Source organism: Podarcis vaucheri, assembly GCF_965113315.1.
Source record: "Podarcis vaucheri genome assembly, chromosome: 5".
In the NCBI taxonomy this organism is placed as follows: Eukaryota; Metazoa; Chordata; class Lepidosauria; order Squamata; family Lacertidae; genus Podarcis; species Podarcis vaucheri.
The window spans coordinates 5,844,109-5,862,713 of NC_138763.1; the positions used below are offsets into that span (position 1 = coordinate 5,844,109).

General features: G+C 46.2%; 1 protein-coding gene across 1 annotated transcript; it reads left to right on the top strand.

The window, feature by feature from the left end:
- The first annotated feature begins 5,137 nt into the window (after nt 1–5,137).
- On the top strand, nt 5,138–17,022 carry LOC309533317 (phospholipid scramblase family member 5-like). Its single transcript, XM_082224712.1, has 7 exons — nt 5,138–5,970; nt 7,423–7,506; nt 9,006–9,198; nt 10,709–10,820; nt 12,334–12,436; nt 15,083–15,141; nt 15,720–17,022. Exons 1-7 carry the CDS (start codon nt 5,544–5,546, stop codon nt 15,744–15,746), a joined length of 1,005 nt encoding a protein of 334 aa, XP_082080838.1. The 5' UTR covers nt 5,138–5,543; the 3' UTR covers nt 15,747–17,022.
- The last annotated feature ends 1,583 nt before the right edge of the window (nt 17,023–18,605 follow it).

The window sequence follows — 18,605 nt, forward strand, 5'->3', positions numbered from 1 at the left end:
TTTGTCTCTTTTTCAACTGCCAAGCTAGCAGTTTCCCACATTTATTTGCCGACTCAAATGATCTTTGTTTCATTTGTTTAATTCTCCATTCCACTTCTTGGTTGATCAGTTGCGCATATTGTGACTGGTGGAATTTAATTTCTCTTAGAGTCTCTTTTGATTTTGGATTCAATCTTAATTTTTTCTCACCGTCTCTTATCTTCTCCAATATCTTGTCTTTTTTACCATTCCAGAGTTTTTTCTTAATCGTATTCTGTTGTATCAGAAACCCTCTCATAACAGCTTTACTCGCGTCCCAGATTGTTCTTTTTTCCACCGAGGTATTTAAGTTGATTTCAAAATAGTCCTTTAAAGCTTTTTGGGCCTTCTTTACAATCTCTTGATCTCTTAGCAGGTTGTCATTCATTTTCCATCTGAAGGAATCGGCAGTAGTAAATCTCATTTCCATTTTCAAAGCGTTATGGTCGGAGCAAGTCTTTGGGCAGATTTCTATTTTTGTAGTCTTAGGTGCCAGCCCTCTAGTTGTCCAAATTTGGTCGATTCTTGTCCATGACAGGTGGGCTTCAGAAAAGAAAGTTCCTTCTTTACCTAGGGGGTTTCTCGTCCTCCATAGATCGATTAAATCCATATTGTCAGTTAGTTCAAAGAAAGTTTTTGGTAGTCTTCCATCTTTAGTCAAGTTCTGATTCTGTGACTTATCCATCAAAGTAGAGACAACCCCATTCATATCTCCCATCATAATGATGTTAGAATAGTCCAGATAGTCCAATAATGTCTCATGCAGCTTCTTATAAAATTCTGATTTCCCCTCATTTGGTGCATAAATTCCCAATATCAAAACTTTTTCTCCTTGGGTCGAAATTTCAATAGCCAGGATTCTTCCTTGTTCATCTTTAAACAAAAATTTTGGTGAAAGATTCTCTTTGGCGTAAATCACCACGCCTCTCTTCTTTACTCTGTCTGATGAGATAAATTCTTGGCCTAATCTTTTATTTGTTAACACCTTCCTGTGTAGCCTGGTCACATGTGTTTCTTGCAAACAAATTATATCCAAATTCTCTTTCTTTAAAATATGGAAGATCCTTTTGCGTTTTTCAGGGGAATTCGCGCCATTAATGTTCCAACTATACAGCTGCAGAGACATCTTGTGTCAATCTGTTGTTACTCTTGTTGGGTATCTTCTTTTTTGTCCGAATCCGAGGGTGGTAACTCTTTTCCTAACTCTGGTGGTGGCCAAATAGCTGCCGCTCCTTTCTGTAAGTCTTCTCCGTGATCGTGTAGAAACTTCTGGCTATCCTCTTTCGTTTTGATTTTTATCTTCTTTCCTTTGTATTTAAACGAAAGACCTTGTGGAAACTCCCACCTGTAAGGTATTCCGTTACCTCTCAAAAGTCCAGCTAGATCCGTATAGTTAGCTCTTAGATCCAGTAATTGTTTAGGAATATCCTTGTAAATTTGTGCTCTTCTGTCCTGGATCACAAGTGCTTTGTTGAAATGTAAATCAAGTAGCTTGTCTCTCTCCTGTTTAGTCCTTAAAATAATCAAACAGTCTCTAGGCCTGTCCTTCCCGGCAACTCTTCCCAATCTAAATGCAGTCGTTATTTTGAAATCTGTATCTTGATTTATACCCCAGAATTTGGAAAATTCTGCCGTTAAGAAACCAGTCAAATCCTCTTTCTCAATCTCTGGGATAGAGCGTAATCTCAAATTATTTTCCCTGTTTCGCAATTCCACCAAAGACAGGTAGGCCTGCTGGTCCGTAATATGTTTGTGGAGCGGCCTTACCTCTCCTTTCAGTTCCTCCACTCCTTTGGCTGCAGCCTCTGCTTTCCCAATCGCAGCCTCCGCCAATTTTCGATTTTCAGATGTTACGTCGTTTAGATTACCAATATCTTGTGAGTGTTTAGCCACCTGTTCTGAAAGTTTGGTAATTGAGGATGTGGCTAAGTCAATTTTTGCAGTTTGATCATCCACTTTTTTATTCAAAATTGCGAATTGTTGTAGCATTTCCTCTAGCAAAGTGTTAGATCCTCCAGATGCCATATCCTCGCCTGTTAATTGTTCAGCTTCTTCAGCTGGAGTTGTTGGCGAGGGTGCAGTCTGTAAAACAGCAGGGACCGAAGATCTACGTCCCTGAGAAAACAGGGTTGTTTGTGTCAGTTTGCCTTTCCCTGCCTTCGACGCAGCTCTTGTTTTCACTCTGTCACTCATTCCACACCTGTCTTAGGATTCAAGGTCAAACTGTCAAAAGTTTCATGAGAAAGACAGGCCTTGGAGTAAACAACCAAACCACAGAGAGACAAAGCAAAGTTGGTTCCCAGAAAGTTGTAAATCCCAAACTCCACTAGAGGGAGTGATGTTACAGTTCAGGAAAGAAGAAACAAAGTTTCAGTCGCCATTAAAGTTCCTTCAGTTAAGTAAATTAACAATAATCCTTGGAAAAGACCTTTTCCCTCTGGCAGAGCTCTCACAATGTTGCCACAAGTTTCTTAAAAGGTGCAAGGTACAGTTGTTTAATTGTATCCAACAGTAATGCCTCTAAATATCCATTTCAGGTTGTAAATGTATCCGCAAAGTAGCCTTTTGTCCCGCTGCAAGTCCGGAGACTGGGGGTTTTAAAGTCTTTAAAGTTTTTAAAGGTCTAGCAGAGGAGAAAGTCCCCAAATAAGGTACAGAAAATAACAAGAAAATAAGAGTAACTTGCCTCCTTCAATTTCCGACTTCTCTGGACGTATGATGTCTCTCACTTTAAAACCTCTCTGTGCTGCTTCCAGCTTGTCAGATCTTTGCCTTTGATCACTAAGCATCGTCGGGAGACGGACTTCCTTTTTCTCGTCTCCCGCTTTCAGCCGAATTCATAAATTTGTAATCCAATTTCGAGTAAGTCTTACTCACGAGTAGTTGATTTGTAATCCAATGTAGAAGGAAGAAAGGTCGGCGCTCATCAGTAACAGCCGCGCGGCTTCACTCCCGCAGAAAGAGCGATGAATCCACAGCACCGCTTCCCCTCCGCGCTTCCGGAACCCCTTACGGGGTCCCTTCTTCGTTTCGGGGGTCGCTCTTGGTGCCCGCCGGATCCCACGGCCACGAGCTCACTCTGCTCGTGGTTTTTCTTAGTGGGTCGTCGCTTTGCCGCAGCGAACGACCCTTTCCTGCGGAGCCCCTCTTCGCAGCGCAAAGAGGACCGCCATTACTTGCTTCGCGCCGCCTCCGGAAGACCCAGAGTGGAATGTTTTGGAAAGTGGCAGAAGGACATCTCTAAATTTGTCTGGCAGGGCAAAAAGCCCCGAATAAAGTTTAAAATACTAACTGATGCAAAGGAGAGAGGGGGGTTTGCCCTGCCAGACTTAAGGTTATATTATGAAGCTGCGGCCTTTTGCTGGATGAAAGATTGGATTCTGTTAGAAAACACTGATGTCCTAGATCTGGAAGGCTTTAATAATTCGCTAGGTTGGCATGCGTATTTGTGGTATGACAAGGGAAAAACATACGGAATGTTTAAAAACCATATTGTCAGAAAAGCAATATTTATGGTCTGGAAAAAATACAAAGACTTATTGGAAAGCAAAACTCCGAGGTGGGTATCACCAATAGAGGCCAAGGCTCGGAAAAAACCTAATATGGAGGCCGGCTGGCTGAAATATTGGGAAATAATAGAAAACATTGGAGATAATTGGAGGTTGCAGAGCTTTGAAAAACTAAAGGGTAAGGTGCAAGATTGGCTTCATTATGCCCAAATTAATGAGGTTTTTAAGCTAGACAAAAAAACAGGATTCCAGGTGGAAAAATCGAAACTTGAGACAGAGTTGTTAGAACCAAAGACCAAGTTATTATCGAGAATGTATAACTTGCTGCTTAAATGGAATACTCAGGATGAGACAGTTAAATCAGCCATGATAAAATGGGCTCAGGACATTGGTTATAATATCATGTCTGAAGACTGGGAGAGGTTATGGACCACCGGTATGAAGTTTACTGCATGTAATGCTCTGAAAGAAAATATTATGAAAATGGTATACAGGTGGTACATGACCCCGGTCAAGCTGGCTAAGATATACCATTTGTCCGATAATAAATGTTGGAAGTGTAAGGAAGCTGAGGGGACATTCTTTCACCTTTGGTGGACTTGTCCAAGAGTGAAGGCCTTCTGGGAAATGATTTATAACGAGTTAAAAAAGGTGTTTAAGTACACCTTCCCTAAGAAACCGGAGGCCTTCCTTCTGGGCATTGTCAGCCAGAAGGTGTTAAAGAAGGATAGAACTTTTTTCATGTATGCTACCACAGCAGCAAGAATCCTCATCGCCAAGCATTGGAAGACTCAAGATTTGCCCACACTGGAAGATTGGCAGACGCAATTGATGAACTACATGGAACTAGCCGAGATGACTGCTAGGATCCGAGATATGGGAGAAGAAGCAATGGAGGAGGACTGGAAAAAATTTAAGGACTATTTGCAAAAGTATTATAAGTTATATGAACTTTAAGATGCCGTATGACTTGGAAGGTTAGCCCCAGCAACGAGAGTGGATTATATATGAAATTGGATAATATTCATGAAAGAATCAAAGTTTAAATGGGTAAAAACGACAATATGCTATATTTTTAGAGTAAATGGAAAATAAGGGATTTAAACTTAAACTGCAATTGAAAATACAAAGAAACACATGAAACAAGGGTATAATTTGCTGATAATTTTATTGTTAAGAACGCACTATGCGGGAGATGCGGGGAAGTCCGATAGAAATCTGAAATAAGTTGCTGAAATGGTTTTGATTTTCTGTTTTTTCTTTTTTTCTATTTTCTATGTTCTTTCTTTTTTCTGTCTTATCTGTAATTGGGAAAAATGTAATAAAAATTATTAAAAAACAAACAAACAAAGAACTGTCTGACAGTGGCATGGACTGCCTTGTAAGGTGGTGGACTCTCCTTCATTTGTGGTTTTTAAAGAGAGGTTGGGTGGCCACCTGCCAGGGAGGCTTTTGCTGAGATCCCTGCATTTCAGAGGGTTGGACTAGATGACCCCCAGGGCCCCTTCCAGCTCTACAATTCTATGATCTCCCTGCCAGGGCAGACTTTGGTAATCTTTCATAATACGGCGTCCTGTGCGAGGCCAAAATGTGGTGCCTCAAAACAGACCTTCTGAGTTATGGATCTTCCCGATTTTGAGTGCCCTTGGCACACTAGCCTGTGTGGTGGAACAGCCCACACTGCCCAAATCCGGTGCTGTCCCTACCTCTGGAAAGTTTCCTTTTGCCGTTCACGCCCTCTGCTAGCTGACCTCCTCATCTGATGCATATGCCCTTCTGCGCTCCAGTGACGCCATTGTCCCCGCACAACAGGGCAGATCCGGGTAGTTGGCATGGGAACACGAGGAGGAATGGGGATGGAGATTAGAGGCTGGGTTTGCTGGGGGTGGCAGTCTCTGTCCTAGGCTGGGCCAACCGTCTGGGTTTCTGCGGTCTGGGTTTCTTCTTTCCTTCTGCCGCCTCCTCCTCCCTGGTCCGGCCAGGGCTGTTGCTTCCAGAGCCCCACGTCTCCTCGAGATGTCTGTGATAAACTCCCAGCCTTCCCCCTTTGGACACCTGACACGGGAGAGACACATTGAATCCGTGGCCAAGCCACTGAAGTGGGATGATGCCCCAGAGCTCCTGGCTCAAGGCTGCACCAGTGACGTCTTGGCTACTGGGTCAGATTCAACACGGCTTCAGGGGCACACCCTGCAGGTAGTCAACACATGGGGCATCAAGGGCTACAACTGCAGCACAGAGGCTTGGATGTGCTATGAAACAGCGCCCTCCAGAACAAAGTGCCAGGGTGCCCTGGATTTACCTCTGGTGCCACCAGCCTACGGAGGGGGTCAAGAAGGAGACCTGGGTCCCTCGCGGCACCACGAGGCCGGCCCTCATCCTGGACTGCAGTTACTGGCCGGGGCCCAAGAGCTCTGCATCACCTCCAAGGCTGAGCGCCATGGTAAGGACCTGTTCTGATGCCCAAGGAGACTCGAGCAGGGGGTGGGGGACTTGAAGGCCAGGGGGTGGGGCAAGTGGCCCCCCCGGACACATTGTCTGGCCCTCGAGAGTCTCTCCTGGCCACACCCCTTCCCAAAGCCACACCCCTTACTGTCTCAGTGCTTTCAACTGGCTGAGATAGAATAATAGGGTAAAGCTAAAGGGTCTTTGAAATGTAGTCTTGCTTGCTTGCTTGCCTGGATGAAGATAGGTGTGCGTGTTTGTGTAGAAACCTATGGTTTGTGCATGGCTGGAATGTATCCTTCTGTACAAAGGCAAGAGTCACGCCTATTGCTCCACCTACGTTTGCCTCTGGCCCCGCCCACTGCAGGCATGTGGCCCCCAGAGAGGAAATATGGACCTCAGATTGAAAAACTGAACCCTCGCCTAGAGTTAACGGTCACCGCCTGATAGGATGGCTTCCCTGTTTAAGCATTCCTTTATAGCAGACGTCCCTGGTTCCCGGGGACAGTCCCTGGATTTGCAATCTGTCCCTGGACAAATTCTGTCCCCGGAATGTCCCTAGATTTGCAAAAACTGTTCCCAGGAAACATGGCAGCAGCAGCCTCAGCATCCTGGTAGCGCAGTTGGCTCTAGCTGGGTTCAGGAGCTACTTGGTGCTGTGGCGCCCGCCATTTTTCCTGCACCACGGCAGCGAGCAGCTCCTGAAGCCCGCCAGAGCCCACTACCAGGCTGGCCCCTCCTGGGCAACGGTGCACCACTCACCTGTGACTCCCGAGCCTCCCCTGATCTGTCAAAACAAAGGGGGAAGGGGGAAGGAGATCGGGGAAGGCTCGGGAGTCACGGGCGAGTGGTGCACCATTGCCCAGTTTTTTTAAAAAAAACTCTGCAAAAGGGTGCGAAAGAAGGGCTTTGCACCTTTATACAATATGCATGTGTGCTTGGGCCCAGGGTCTTTTGCCTCACCATCCCCACTACTGACTCCCTGTTGCTACTCAGCTTAAAAAAAAAAAAGTGTCTCTGGATTCATTGAAAAAAAATCTGGTAACCATATTATAGCAGGGATGCCAAAGGGAAATGACTAGGGTGGGGTGTTGTCTTCCTCTGTTGGCAAATGCTCTGGGGGTGATCCCACAAGTCAGAAGGACATTTGTCCTGCAAAGCCTGGGATGACCGGCTCCTTGACCCTGAAAATGACTGACTTCAGAGCCCCCAGAAAGCCTGGCAAGGACCCAGAACTGCTGATTAATGTTTTCTAACGCATTGTGTGAGCACGAGAACGTGAGCAAGAACCTGGCTGTGGAATCAGGACAAAGGTCCATTTAGTCCAGTATTCCGGCCCAGTCTGGAGAACTGCTGCCAGTCAGTGTAGGAAGTACTGAGTTAGATGGACCAATGGTCTGTCTCAGCCTAAGGCGGCTTCCGGTGTCTTTGTGCCCCCTTCTTGCTGCAGGACTTGTCAGCAGCTCCCAAAGAAGAAGCTACATCATCAGAGGCGCAGCTGGCGAAAGGGGACTCCTGCTGTTGGCCACTGAAGGTTAAGTACAGACTCTGAATTTCTGGGAGTTCCCACATCAGAAAGAGACAGAGAGGAGGTTCAGCCCCAGGGCAAAGCAGCAGCAACAGCAGTAGTAATAGTAATGATAACAGTGAAGAATCATTGAATTGCAGAGTTGGGAGCCCAAGGGTCATCTAGTCCAACCCTCTCAATGCAGGAATCTCAGCCAGAGCATCCCTGACAGGTGGCCATCCAACCTCTGCTTAAAAACCTCCAAGGAAGGAAAACCCACCAGCTCTTGGGAGAGTCTGTTCCACTGTTGAACAGCTCTTACCGTCAGAAAGTTCTTCCTGAGTCTGAGTCAGAATCTTCTTCCTTGTAACTTGAAGCCATTTTCTTCAAGCAGGAGAAAACAGTAGTTGTAATAACAAATAATAATTTGCCTCAATCCTAGTATCATTCTGTTTATTGCCTGTGTCCATTTTGCAAGAGTTCATTCATAAATCCATTCCACCCACCCACCCACCCCTTTCTGTATTAATCAGTGGTTTATTTATTTTTTAAACAACCCTGCAAAAAATTATACTTAAATACCGGTATGTTATGCCAAAATACAGACAACTACCACTACAGTTCTGGTATTTAATATTTTTATTGATTGTGTTAAAAAGTGCAAATATAACAAAGAAGAGAGAGAGAGAGAGAGAGAGAGAGAGAGAGAGAGAGAGAGAGAGAGAGAGAATGTAAACTATAAGCATCACAGCCCGGAAAGACATAAGTACAAAATTGCAGTGCAGGTCCAAATAAAGTATCTGTTCATACAAATATTCCCTTTACAAATAACAAAGATCTGTAAAAGTAAATAAGGAGATGAAATAGAATGGATAATTATAATTATATGCAAGAAAAGAGGGTAAAATATGGAATGGGGGGGGGTCTGAGGGCTTTGTATAATCCCAGTATTATATATATGGAAAATGTTTAGAGTGTATGGAAATAATGTTAACATAAAAAACTGCAAATAAAAAATTAAAAAAACAAAGAAACAAAGATATGTTAAAATATTCTCCTCCCATGAGTCCCATCATTACTGAGAATAAAGCATTGCTTTTTTCTGGGAATACGTAGGGGTACGCATACCCCTAAACATCTTGTGAATCTTCGTACTTTGGTCCATTTACCGTATTTATTTTTCCTGATCTGAGCTATAAAATGGTGGTTTTCTTGAGTCAAAATGAGAGTACCCTGAAACTTTTTTTTTTTTTTTAAGCACTGGAATAAAGGTTCTGTAAAGTCTTAGGTGAGCCAGACGTTTGCAGGTAGGGGTGGCCCTGAGAGTTTGTGTGTCTCGATATTCATATAAGAAATCAGTACAATTCTGTCAGCAGCAGCAGCAGCAGAGCCATCAGCTGAAAAGGCAACCAGCCTCTCATGCCCAACACATAGGAGTCCCTGCAGAACAGCACCCCCTTTGGGGCAGGAGGGGAATAGGTTCCCTGCCTGCGTCATGACCGTACATCTCTCTCCTTCCCTCTAAGAATGCAACAACTGCTGCTTTCACCTGTGTGGCCCTGCCCGTCCCTGCCACCTTTGCCTCCAAGATGAGGAAGGCCACGTCGTCCTGTGGTTCTGCAGACCTTTCCGACTGGGCCTCGGCTGTCTCCCTTGCTGCCAGATGGAGATGGTGGCTTTCACCGGCGATAACCAGCTTATCGGCACCGTGAGCCAGAGGTGTGTTTGTGTGTGTGTGTGCAGCCAGTTCAGACAAGGACGGCGGGAGGGTACAGAGGTGAGCGGTTCTCCATGCCATTGGAACATGCATGAGATGCCCAAATATTCTCGGCTTTTACATACCCCGAGCCTAACTTTTAAGGCAGCCCTGTTGCCTGCTAGGAAACATAATCCATCATAACCTGTACACTTCTTTGATGGGATCTATCTGCCTACCAGTCCCTGGGATCTGTCTCTTGGTCACACTCGAATTCAGGACGGTGGGGAATGTTCTCCCATCATCCTTGATTTGTCCCATCTGGATCAGGGTGAGTCCAACAATATCTGGTGGTTCTGCTCTGATTTGAAAATCTGGGGCCACCCTTGGGCCTGATCCGGAAGCTCCAGCTGGAGCAAAACTCTGCAGCTGGACTGTTGATGGGGACAAACCATTCCAGCACATTAACCCGGTGCTCAAAAGCTTGCACCGGCTGCCCATACGCCAGCAGGCAAGATTCAAGGCCCTGGACAACTGAGTTCCTGGATACTTCCAGGACCGCCTGATCTCTTATGTTCTTTATTGATCTCTGAGGTTTACAGGTGATTCAATGTTAGGGGTCCCCCATGGCTCGGATAAGGAGATTTGCATTTGCTATTGTGGGTCCAGTTTTGTGGACTTCCCTTCCAGTTGATTTCTGACAGGCAGGGGTGCTAACTTGAATAAAATATTGCAGGGGCCCAAATAAGCCCTGCCCTCAATCACATTATGCAATGCATACGCACCATTTGAATGGGAATGCCCATCAGATTTGTGGGGGCCCGGCCCCCTCAAATATTTTTTTATGCCTCCACGACCCCTAGGAGTTGACTCCTATGCTGACAAGACTCCTCCATTTTGAACTTCAGGCATCGCTGAAGACTATTTATTCCAGCAGGCTTTTAACCAAATTCAAATTTTAATCATTCTAACTCTTTTATTCCACAGTGGAACCTCGGTTTTCGAATGTAATGCATTCCGGAAGACCGTTCGACTTCCGAAACGTTCAAAAACCGAGGCACAATGGGCAGGCGGCAAAATCCATTGAGAAAATAGAAAAACACGCAGCGGAAACTGTTTGACTTCTGAGGCACGTTTGAAAAGGGAAGCAATTACTTCGGGTTTTTGGCGCTCGAAAACCGAAACGTTTGGCTTCCAAGATGCTTGGAAACCGAGGTTCCACTGTACTGGGTCTTAGAGACCACTGTAAATTAAGCAGGATATAAATTATCAAAATATACCAATGAAATGAAATGTCTTGGGTTGTGGCTATGGACCTGAAAGGGTGGACCTTGTAGACAAGGCGAATCTCAGTTCCCCAGTTCTGCGTTATCGTTGACATTTGAACAAAGCAGTATGAACTGACCCCCTGTTGGAGGTGGGTGGGCTTCCTCTGTCCTGTTGGCTTGGAGATTTATCCCAATCCCCACCCCACAGCTGCTCCCCTCTACTGTCTCTGTGCCTCCCCCAAGACTCACCCGCTGATGTGCTTAGGTGCGGCACCTTCTCCCATTTCCTGGAAGTCAGTGATGCCTGTGGCTTTGCCACCATGAAGATCTATGGCTCCTGCATTCCTAGACGGTGCTTCTCCGAACAGGAGTTCCAGGTAGGGAAAGAGGTCAAGGGGCCCGTGACAGATGGGAAAGAAGGCATCTCGGAAGGGGAAAATAAGTTTTGCTTTGTCAGAGAGATCAACACTCCTTCCAGGGTGGAAGGTGGTGGCCCAGGGATGGAAATAATAATAATAATAATAATAATAATAATAATAATAATAATAATAATAAGCACCACAGAAATTTACCATGGGCCACAGGGTGCAGCTGAACTAGGTTCCACAATAAAGGATCCCATAATAAATTACACACACACACACACACACACACACACACACAATAATATAATAGTAATAATAGAGATTAATGATATGTACGTGTAAAAACAAGATTCAGCCATGCTGAACTTTATAAAGTAATTGTAAAAGACAATATTGAGTATGTAGACATTTGCTTTCATACATTTTTTAACGTTAATGGTCACAAATTGCTCAGCTGAATGTTCATTCTCTTAGCTGAAGTATATTAAAAATCCTAACAGAACAGCTGTTCCACAAGGCAGGCTGGGTGCCTTATCTCTACTAAGCATAGAAACAGATGTGTGACATTAGGTTAGTTTTAAGGATCAGGTCAAAGAACTTCGCAATTACAAAAAGTAGGAGAATTTTTTTCATGTACAAAGTATACAGACATAAACAATATATTCCATCTTACTGCAGGTTTCGTTTTGTTTCAAAAAGTAGAAAATTATTATACAGTTTATTATGGTTCATATTTTGAATTTTATATATATGGGGGCACCAGAATCCTTTCGGTGCTTATAAGGGTGTTAATCCGGCCCTGAGAAGGCCCTTCCACTCATCCAAGTCCCAGCGGTGCTGTTGGAAATAAGCCACCACATCAACCTTTGCCAACCCGGTGCCCGCTAGATGTTGTAGTCCAAAACATCTTGAGGGCACCAGGTTGGCAAAGGCTGCCTGAAAGCAAGGGCAGGGAACACTCCATTCGCTCTCATTATCTTCCCAACGACGCTTCATCATCACCACAGCTCCGCTGACTTGATGTGATCATTCACCCATGGATGACAGAGTGTCACTTCAATTCAAGAGCCCTGTGATCTTGCCATGGGCTGTTGATGCCTTTCAAAGTTAGCTCCACACCCTTGACTTGCTCCTTCAATGAAAGCCCGGCTGGAGCACCCTTGTCTCAAGAAGGGAGAGCCCAGAGTGCTTGCTCACAATTACATCATTGTGGGGAGATGGTTTCCTGTAGGTCCGGCCCTACCGTTTGGCAAGGTCAGGCATCTGTCTCAGGCGGTACATAATGGGCAGTGGCACTGAGTTTTTGGAAGACAGAGCAGTCCTCCCACAGCTTTGAAAGCTAGCCTGCTTCCATCAGGTGTGGAGGACTTTCTCCCACTACCATTGCCGATGTGAGGGTCAGCAGCCATCTGAGGCATCTTGTTCTCTGCCTCAGGTAGCAAAGTGTCTTGGCTCCCAGCTCAGCGCAGCGTTCAAGGAAAGCTTCTCCCATGTTTATAATTGAGCATGACCTTTGCTCCTCCAGGTCCTCTCCTCCACTGACAGCGTAGTAGCCACTATTTGGAAGAAGTGGCCGGGATTCAAGGAGGAACGCAACATGGATCATGAGTCCTTTGGAGTGGACTTGGGTAGGAGAATTCCCGTCCTCTTTTGGGCAGAGCACAAAACATTGTGACCTGATTGTCAGCTGTGACATCTACTTGCTGTCCACCTATATTATGCTAAGATTCTTTAAAAGATCAGAGTCCTTAGTTTAGCATTTGCAAAAGTGCTCAGGGTGCCTCTAAAATGTTGTTAGCATGCTAATGCGGCGAAGAGAGGGGAGAGAAGAAGGGTGAACACTTCTTACCTCTGATGCACAAACACGTATCACAGAAACAAAACACTGGAGGGAACTTTGTAGGGCAGAGATGGGGTAAAGGTAAAGGGACCCCTGACCATTAGGTCCAGTCGCAGATGACTCTGGGGTTGCGGCGCTTTACTGGCTGAGGGAGCCGGCGTACAGCTTCCGGGTCATGTGGCCAGCATGACTAAGCCGCTTCTGGCGAACCAGAGCAGCGCACGGAAACGCCGTTTACCTTCCTGCCGGAGCGGTACCTGTTTATCTACTTGCACATTGACGTGCTTTCAAACTGCTAGGTGGGCAGGAGCAGGGACTGAGCAACGGGAGCTCACCCCGTCGCGGGGATTCAAACCGCCGATCGGCAAGCCCTAGGCTCAGTGGTTTAACCCATAGCGCCACCCGCTGGGCATAATCAGGCAAGCCAGACCTCTCCATCTGGACCATGTGGCTGATTCAGGCAGGCTATACCCACCTGCCCTACACGTGACACCTGGGGGGAGAAAAGTGAGAGTGGACTTTGTTCAAATGGACCTTGTGGGTGCTGATGATTAGCTGTGCCTGCAAAGCCTCCTTGTGCAGAGGATTTTCCCACCTCTCCTCTGGCCCTGTGTCCCTCATGCAATCCCCAAATCAACGTCTTTGGGGGGAGGACACCCCGCAACAAATTTAGGGGGTGCCCTTAGGCAAGGCATTTTTGCATGCCTGTTTCCACTAACATGTGTTTTAATGCACGCTTTACGTCTTTATACACAACGCTTGGCTGGAGAACTGTACTGCAAAATTCAGAGAAGTGCAAATGGGTGTGTTTCAGTTGGCATATTGATTCAGAAAGTGTTCACCTCCCCTCTACATAGAAGTAAACCCTTTATTCAGTGGAGCTCAGTAGCAAGCAAGTGGGCAGTTTATGCCTGCTCCAGCTCCCTAGAGAGAACCCCCACATTCTGAGGTGCCCGGCCAATAGAGCATGAGACTCTTATTCTCAGTGTTGTGGGTTCGAACCCCAGGTTAGGCAAAAGATTCTTGCATTGCAGGAGGTTGGACTAGATGACCCTCGGGGTCCCTTCCAACTCTACAGTTTCTATGATTCAGCCGCCTCACAGTTTTCTGCCTCTGTGACAGATTTCTCCTGTTATCCAAGCAGCAAAACTGACTCCAGCAAGTTCCTCTAGCCCAGCTCTTAGCTTTGAGGGATGTTGCCTTCCTCAGACTCTGATGGGTATTCCATTCCAATAGCAGGAGAGACATTCCCAGCTCTTATCCGTCAATCCTTTGATGCATGTCCACTCGCTCTTTGTCATCCAAATGCCTTTTGCTGGGCTTTGCTGTGTTCTTCATTTATGCTGCAGCACTCAGAAGCCAGCTTCGCGGAGCTCAGGGTCACTTACTCCTCTTGGGCAAAGGACTGGAGAAATTCAATTTCGCTTGTGCTTGTAAGGTCCTAATTCGCACTTCCAGAAACAACACACAAGCTTCAACAACAAAACAGGGCTGTCTTTCGAAATGCACACTTGTCTGAATTTCACAATGAGTTCCTCTGGCCAAGTAATGCGTACCAAGACGCATAGGGTGTGCACAGAATGCATACATTGGTGAAGATAACATTTAAAATGTGCTATATTGGGAGAAATGGCTATGCAGAACGTATATATTGGGGAAAATTGCATAGGAACATATATACATTAGGAGAGTTTTGCTGGTGGGGTTTAATGAGGATTTTAAAAAATAATGGAGACTGATTTGGAAATTTGGCAAATGTAACTTAAGACTGGGGAACTGAGAAACTGAGAACCGGCCTTCACTAGATAGGATTTGGCTGCAGGCTTTAACCTCCAAGGGAGAAAGTCGTCTGAGCTCTAGGTGATTTCCTTATGGGGGAAAAACATGCACAGGAATGACTGTGAAAGTGGCAGAAGAGAGCTCTAAATTTCTACTAGACCGGAAGAAGGTGTGCAACTCTGGGAAAATGTAGAAGCCTCCATATTGTCAATCAGTATGGAAATGGGAGCGCTTGATTCCTAGCCTTGCACTGATAAAAAAGGAGAGAATGGCATCTCTTGAACCCAACAAAGCACAAATGTTGGAAGTTGGAAGAGAGGTTTCTCTTCCCAGTGCTTAGAACCGACCCATTCCACAACACAGCGAGACCAATTTCACACTTTGAAAACGTTAGATCTAGCTCAATGCAGGCTCCCTCTTCAGAAGAAAGGCTCTTTGTGCATGCTCAGAGATAACTTCTACCTTTAACTTCACCCCACTCTTGAAAAAGATCCCCCCCCCACTTCTCAGGGGGCAGGCCATCTGCACATGGTCAAAGCTATTGGAAAACAAAAGTTGGCCTTAGCAACCCCATCCCAGGAGTGAGCAGGGAAGTGTCCTTGGTGTGGCAATATTCTGTCCTCTTGTGGATAATACCCAGTTCTCTTTCCGGCAGTTGCAGCAAACCTGAGCAATGAGGAGAGGGCTTTGCTCCTGGCTGCAGCATTCCTGCTGGTAAGTGGTGAAGCTGCGGATCGTTGCCACTATGTGTCCTCAGTATCCCAGCAAGGCAAAAACACTTGGGGGGCAAAGCAGAGTCAGTGAGGAGTGTGCCCCCCCAGAGACTTCTGAGAGCCAGGTGGAGAAGACTAAGAGGACAGCATCTAGAGACCCTGGGACTGAGGTTCTGTAGTCTGGATTCAAGTGTGTTATGATACTGGCTCTTTCCACAATTTTATTCCTTTAAACCCCTTTCCTAACAACAGGGAAGTTACTCCTGCACGTCAGCCAAATATTGGCTATGGGTATGTATCTTCCTGACCCATCCTGCATGACAACAGGCTCATAGCGCCCTCTGCTGGCTGCCTTTTGCAGCCACAGATGGACAATGAGCACCTCCAAAAAAAGTATGCATGAGTCAAGAACAGCTTTTTTGCACTGACTCGCTTTCCCTTTTTCCCTGAGAACTGGACCCAAGCCGGTCACCCTTCCCCAATGAAATGTGTATGCCCATTTATGTTGCTCTAGCTCATGCCTCTCGATTTCTGACGAAACAGAAGACTGCGACCTCCTTTTTGTGTTTTGTTTCCCAGAACTTCATGTTCTTTGAAGTGAGCTGACAGGCGGCGCTAAGAGAAGACGGAAAGGAACTTTTTGTGGCTCAACCCCGTTCTACACCCAGACTACTCCCAATTGTAACGTCTTGCCGTGGAGAAGCTCCCACAGTGCCTCCGACTAAGAAGGGGGTGCGAACTTTGTACTGAAATGCCTGCACCTTTCACAGCTGCCTGGGATCCAGGCATCCAACAGGAGACGCTACAAGAGGAAGCCTCACCTACTAAAGGTCTGTGTGTCAGGCAGTTGTGAAAGGCCCAAGAGCCAGTGCAGAGAGAAAAAAGTTGGCAGCCCTGTCACAGAGGCACCCTGTCACACTTTGGGGCGAGGACATTCGTCACCCCACCTTCTCCTTATGCAGAGGATGCCCACGGAATTATAGAATTGTCAAGTTGGAAGGGAACCCAAGAGTCATCTAGTCCAACCCCCCTGCAGCGTGGGAATCTTTTGCCCAAGGTGGGGCTCGAACTCACAACCCTGACATTTAGAGGCTTGTGCTTCAGTCTTGTGCATCCCAGAAGGTGATCTGCAATTCTTTAGCTGCAATTCCTGCTTTGCGGTGGGCTGGAATAAATGGCCCTTGGGCCCCTTTCAATTCTGCAATTCTATGACTTGATGCCAGTGGAGGCTGCTGGTTCATGAGAGAGAATGGGGCAGTGCCCAGTGAACCTGTTTGCCCTCACTCGGCCCCAACTCCCCGTTTACCTTGCTAGTCAACCAGTGCAGGGAGTGGGGGCACTGCCTTTCTTCCCGTCTCAGAATTGCCCTTGTAGAGTTCAGCAGGGAGGGAGAGAAGCAAGGGGACAAAACTGGAATGAGTTGGCTCTGCCTGTTCTTGGCTTTGGCGCCACCTGCTGTTGGGCTCCCTGCCATCCATCCTACTAGCCTCAATGGGCAGCATGAGCTGCCATTGCATTTGGAACCTTGGAATTTCGAGCATGAAAACAAGATTCCTCGCAGAGCCCAGGAAAGGTGGATAAAGAGCCATGAGGCCAGAATTCAGCAATTTGCAGTCCCCATGTTCTCAGGCTTCTGGCACCAAGGGTAACTACTGAACTTCCTTCTGGAGCTCCTTAGAAGCCAATTTGCAATATAAATGGCCTATAAGTTGCAATTAAAATAATGTTTAGCATGGCATCTGCTATTTGAGGATAGTTGGGTGGCTTTTTAAAACTTTTTCAGGGTAGCTTTTGTTGCGTAAAATAATTTGTGCTGGATACTTGCTTAAGTCTTCAGCTTCTAGTGGGAGTTTTGTAGTTTTGAAAGCTGCTTTATGTAACTTGTACATTGCCTAGAGACAGATAGGTAGCCGTGTTGGTCTGCCATAGTCAAAATAAAAAAAATCCTTCCAGTAGCACCTTAAAGACCAACTAAGTTCTTGGTATGAGCTTTCGTGTGCATGCACATGTATCTGAAGAAGTGTGCATGCACACGAAAGCTCATACCAAGAACTAACTTAGTTGGTCTTTAAGGTGCTACTGGAAGGAATTTTTTTATATTGCCTAGAGAATCTTTATTAGGATGCGGCTAATAAATTTAAATGCACAGCATGTGAGGATTATGCTGCAAACCTTTTTGATGAAACTTGCTGATGTGTTTGTTTGGTGAAAGTGTCCACTCAGACGGAAAGTGATGCTTCCTCAAAGAATTGACTTTGCTCGTGGCAATGTCAGCATGTAACCAAATCTGGTTGGCCAGGCAGCATCATGGCATAACCTCAGTGACATCACCAGGTAGCGAGATATGCTTTGCTGTGTGGTGTCATCATATAACCTCATTCGCCGCCTGACCTCCAACTGCCTGGAATTTCCCTTGACTAATCAAGGAAGATGATGTAGGAATAAGAAGTTTGTGTTTGTGGTAGCAGCACGGAGGTTAAAAACGGCAGTGAGCCTCCTCAAAAGAAAAATAATCGTATATTGGGATGATGATTACTAGTCCCCAATCCTCTGGGATGGTAGCCGATTGATCTATGCTGGTGAACAAGGCAGCAAGAACTGGGGCCCACCAATCAACATTGGCCTTAAGAAGCTCAGGTGAAATATTGTCTGCACCAGGAGCTTTGCCAGGTTTAAGAGACACTGAAGTTAAAAACAGCAGTGACTCATCAAAGGAAAAATAAACATTCACAGAGTTTAGGATTTTGCCCCCAACAAATGTTTTGGAAGTTAGCTACCTGCATGGGGGATGGCATGGAACTCAGGGCTGGCGTTAGAAGTGGGATTTTTAAAAGGTGCATTTGGTCCTTGGCTGCTGCTCTCTGAGGATACCGAGTGTTGAAAGTTAGGCACTCTCCTGAGTTTTAGACGGAGGCCCTTTCCTATCCCCAAGATGCAGCAACAGGAGGTGCCAACTTGGGCCTGCTTATCATCGAGACAGCCAAGCTGCCTGGGCTGTACTGCTTCAGACTACCAGTGGGGACTTGCATGGCTGAATGCTCCTCCCATATAAAAATGACCCGGCACAAAGAAAGCTGAGATGTCAGGGGGAACTTAGGCTAGAACTCTTCTCTCCAACATCTAGGTTTACATTGTAATGGGCAGAGATGATGTTGTATGAACACGCGATTATGTGAACCTGCACCAGCAGCCTGAAGTGGTACAGGCCGGGCAGAGGCTGCCCTCCCCAGTGACAACTGGGCCCAGGAGGACCTTCTGCATGCCAAACATGTGCTCTGCCATCAAGCTGCGCCTCCTCCCCAAAGTCGCCAGCCGACTGATCCATCCGCAGGGGCCCATTTTCACTCCAGGGGGGCTTGCATTCCAGCTTTGTTACAGATGGGAGGAACCACCACCAAACATACTTCAGTGCTGCTTAAAAAATCAAAACAAAGAGGCAGTAAATTATTAAAGCGGTTCTGAATG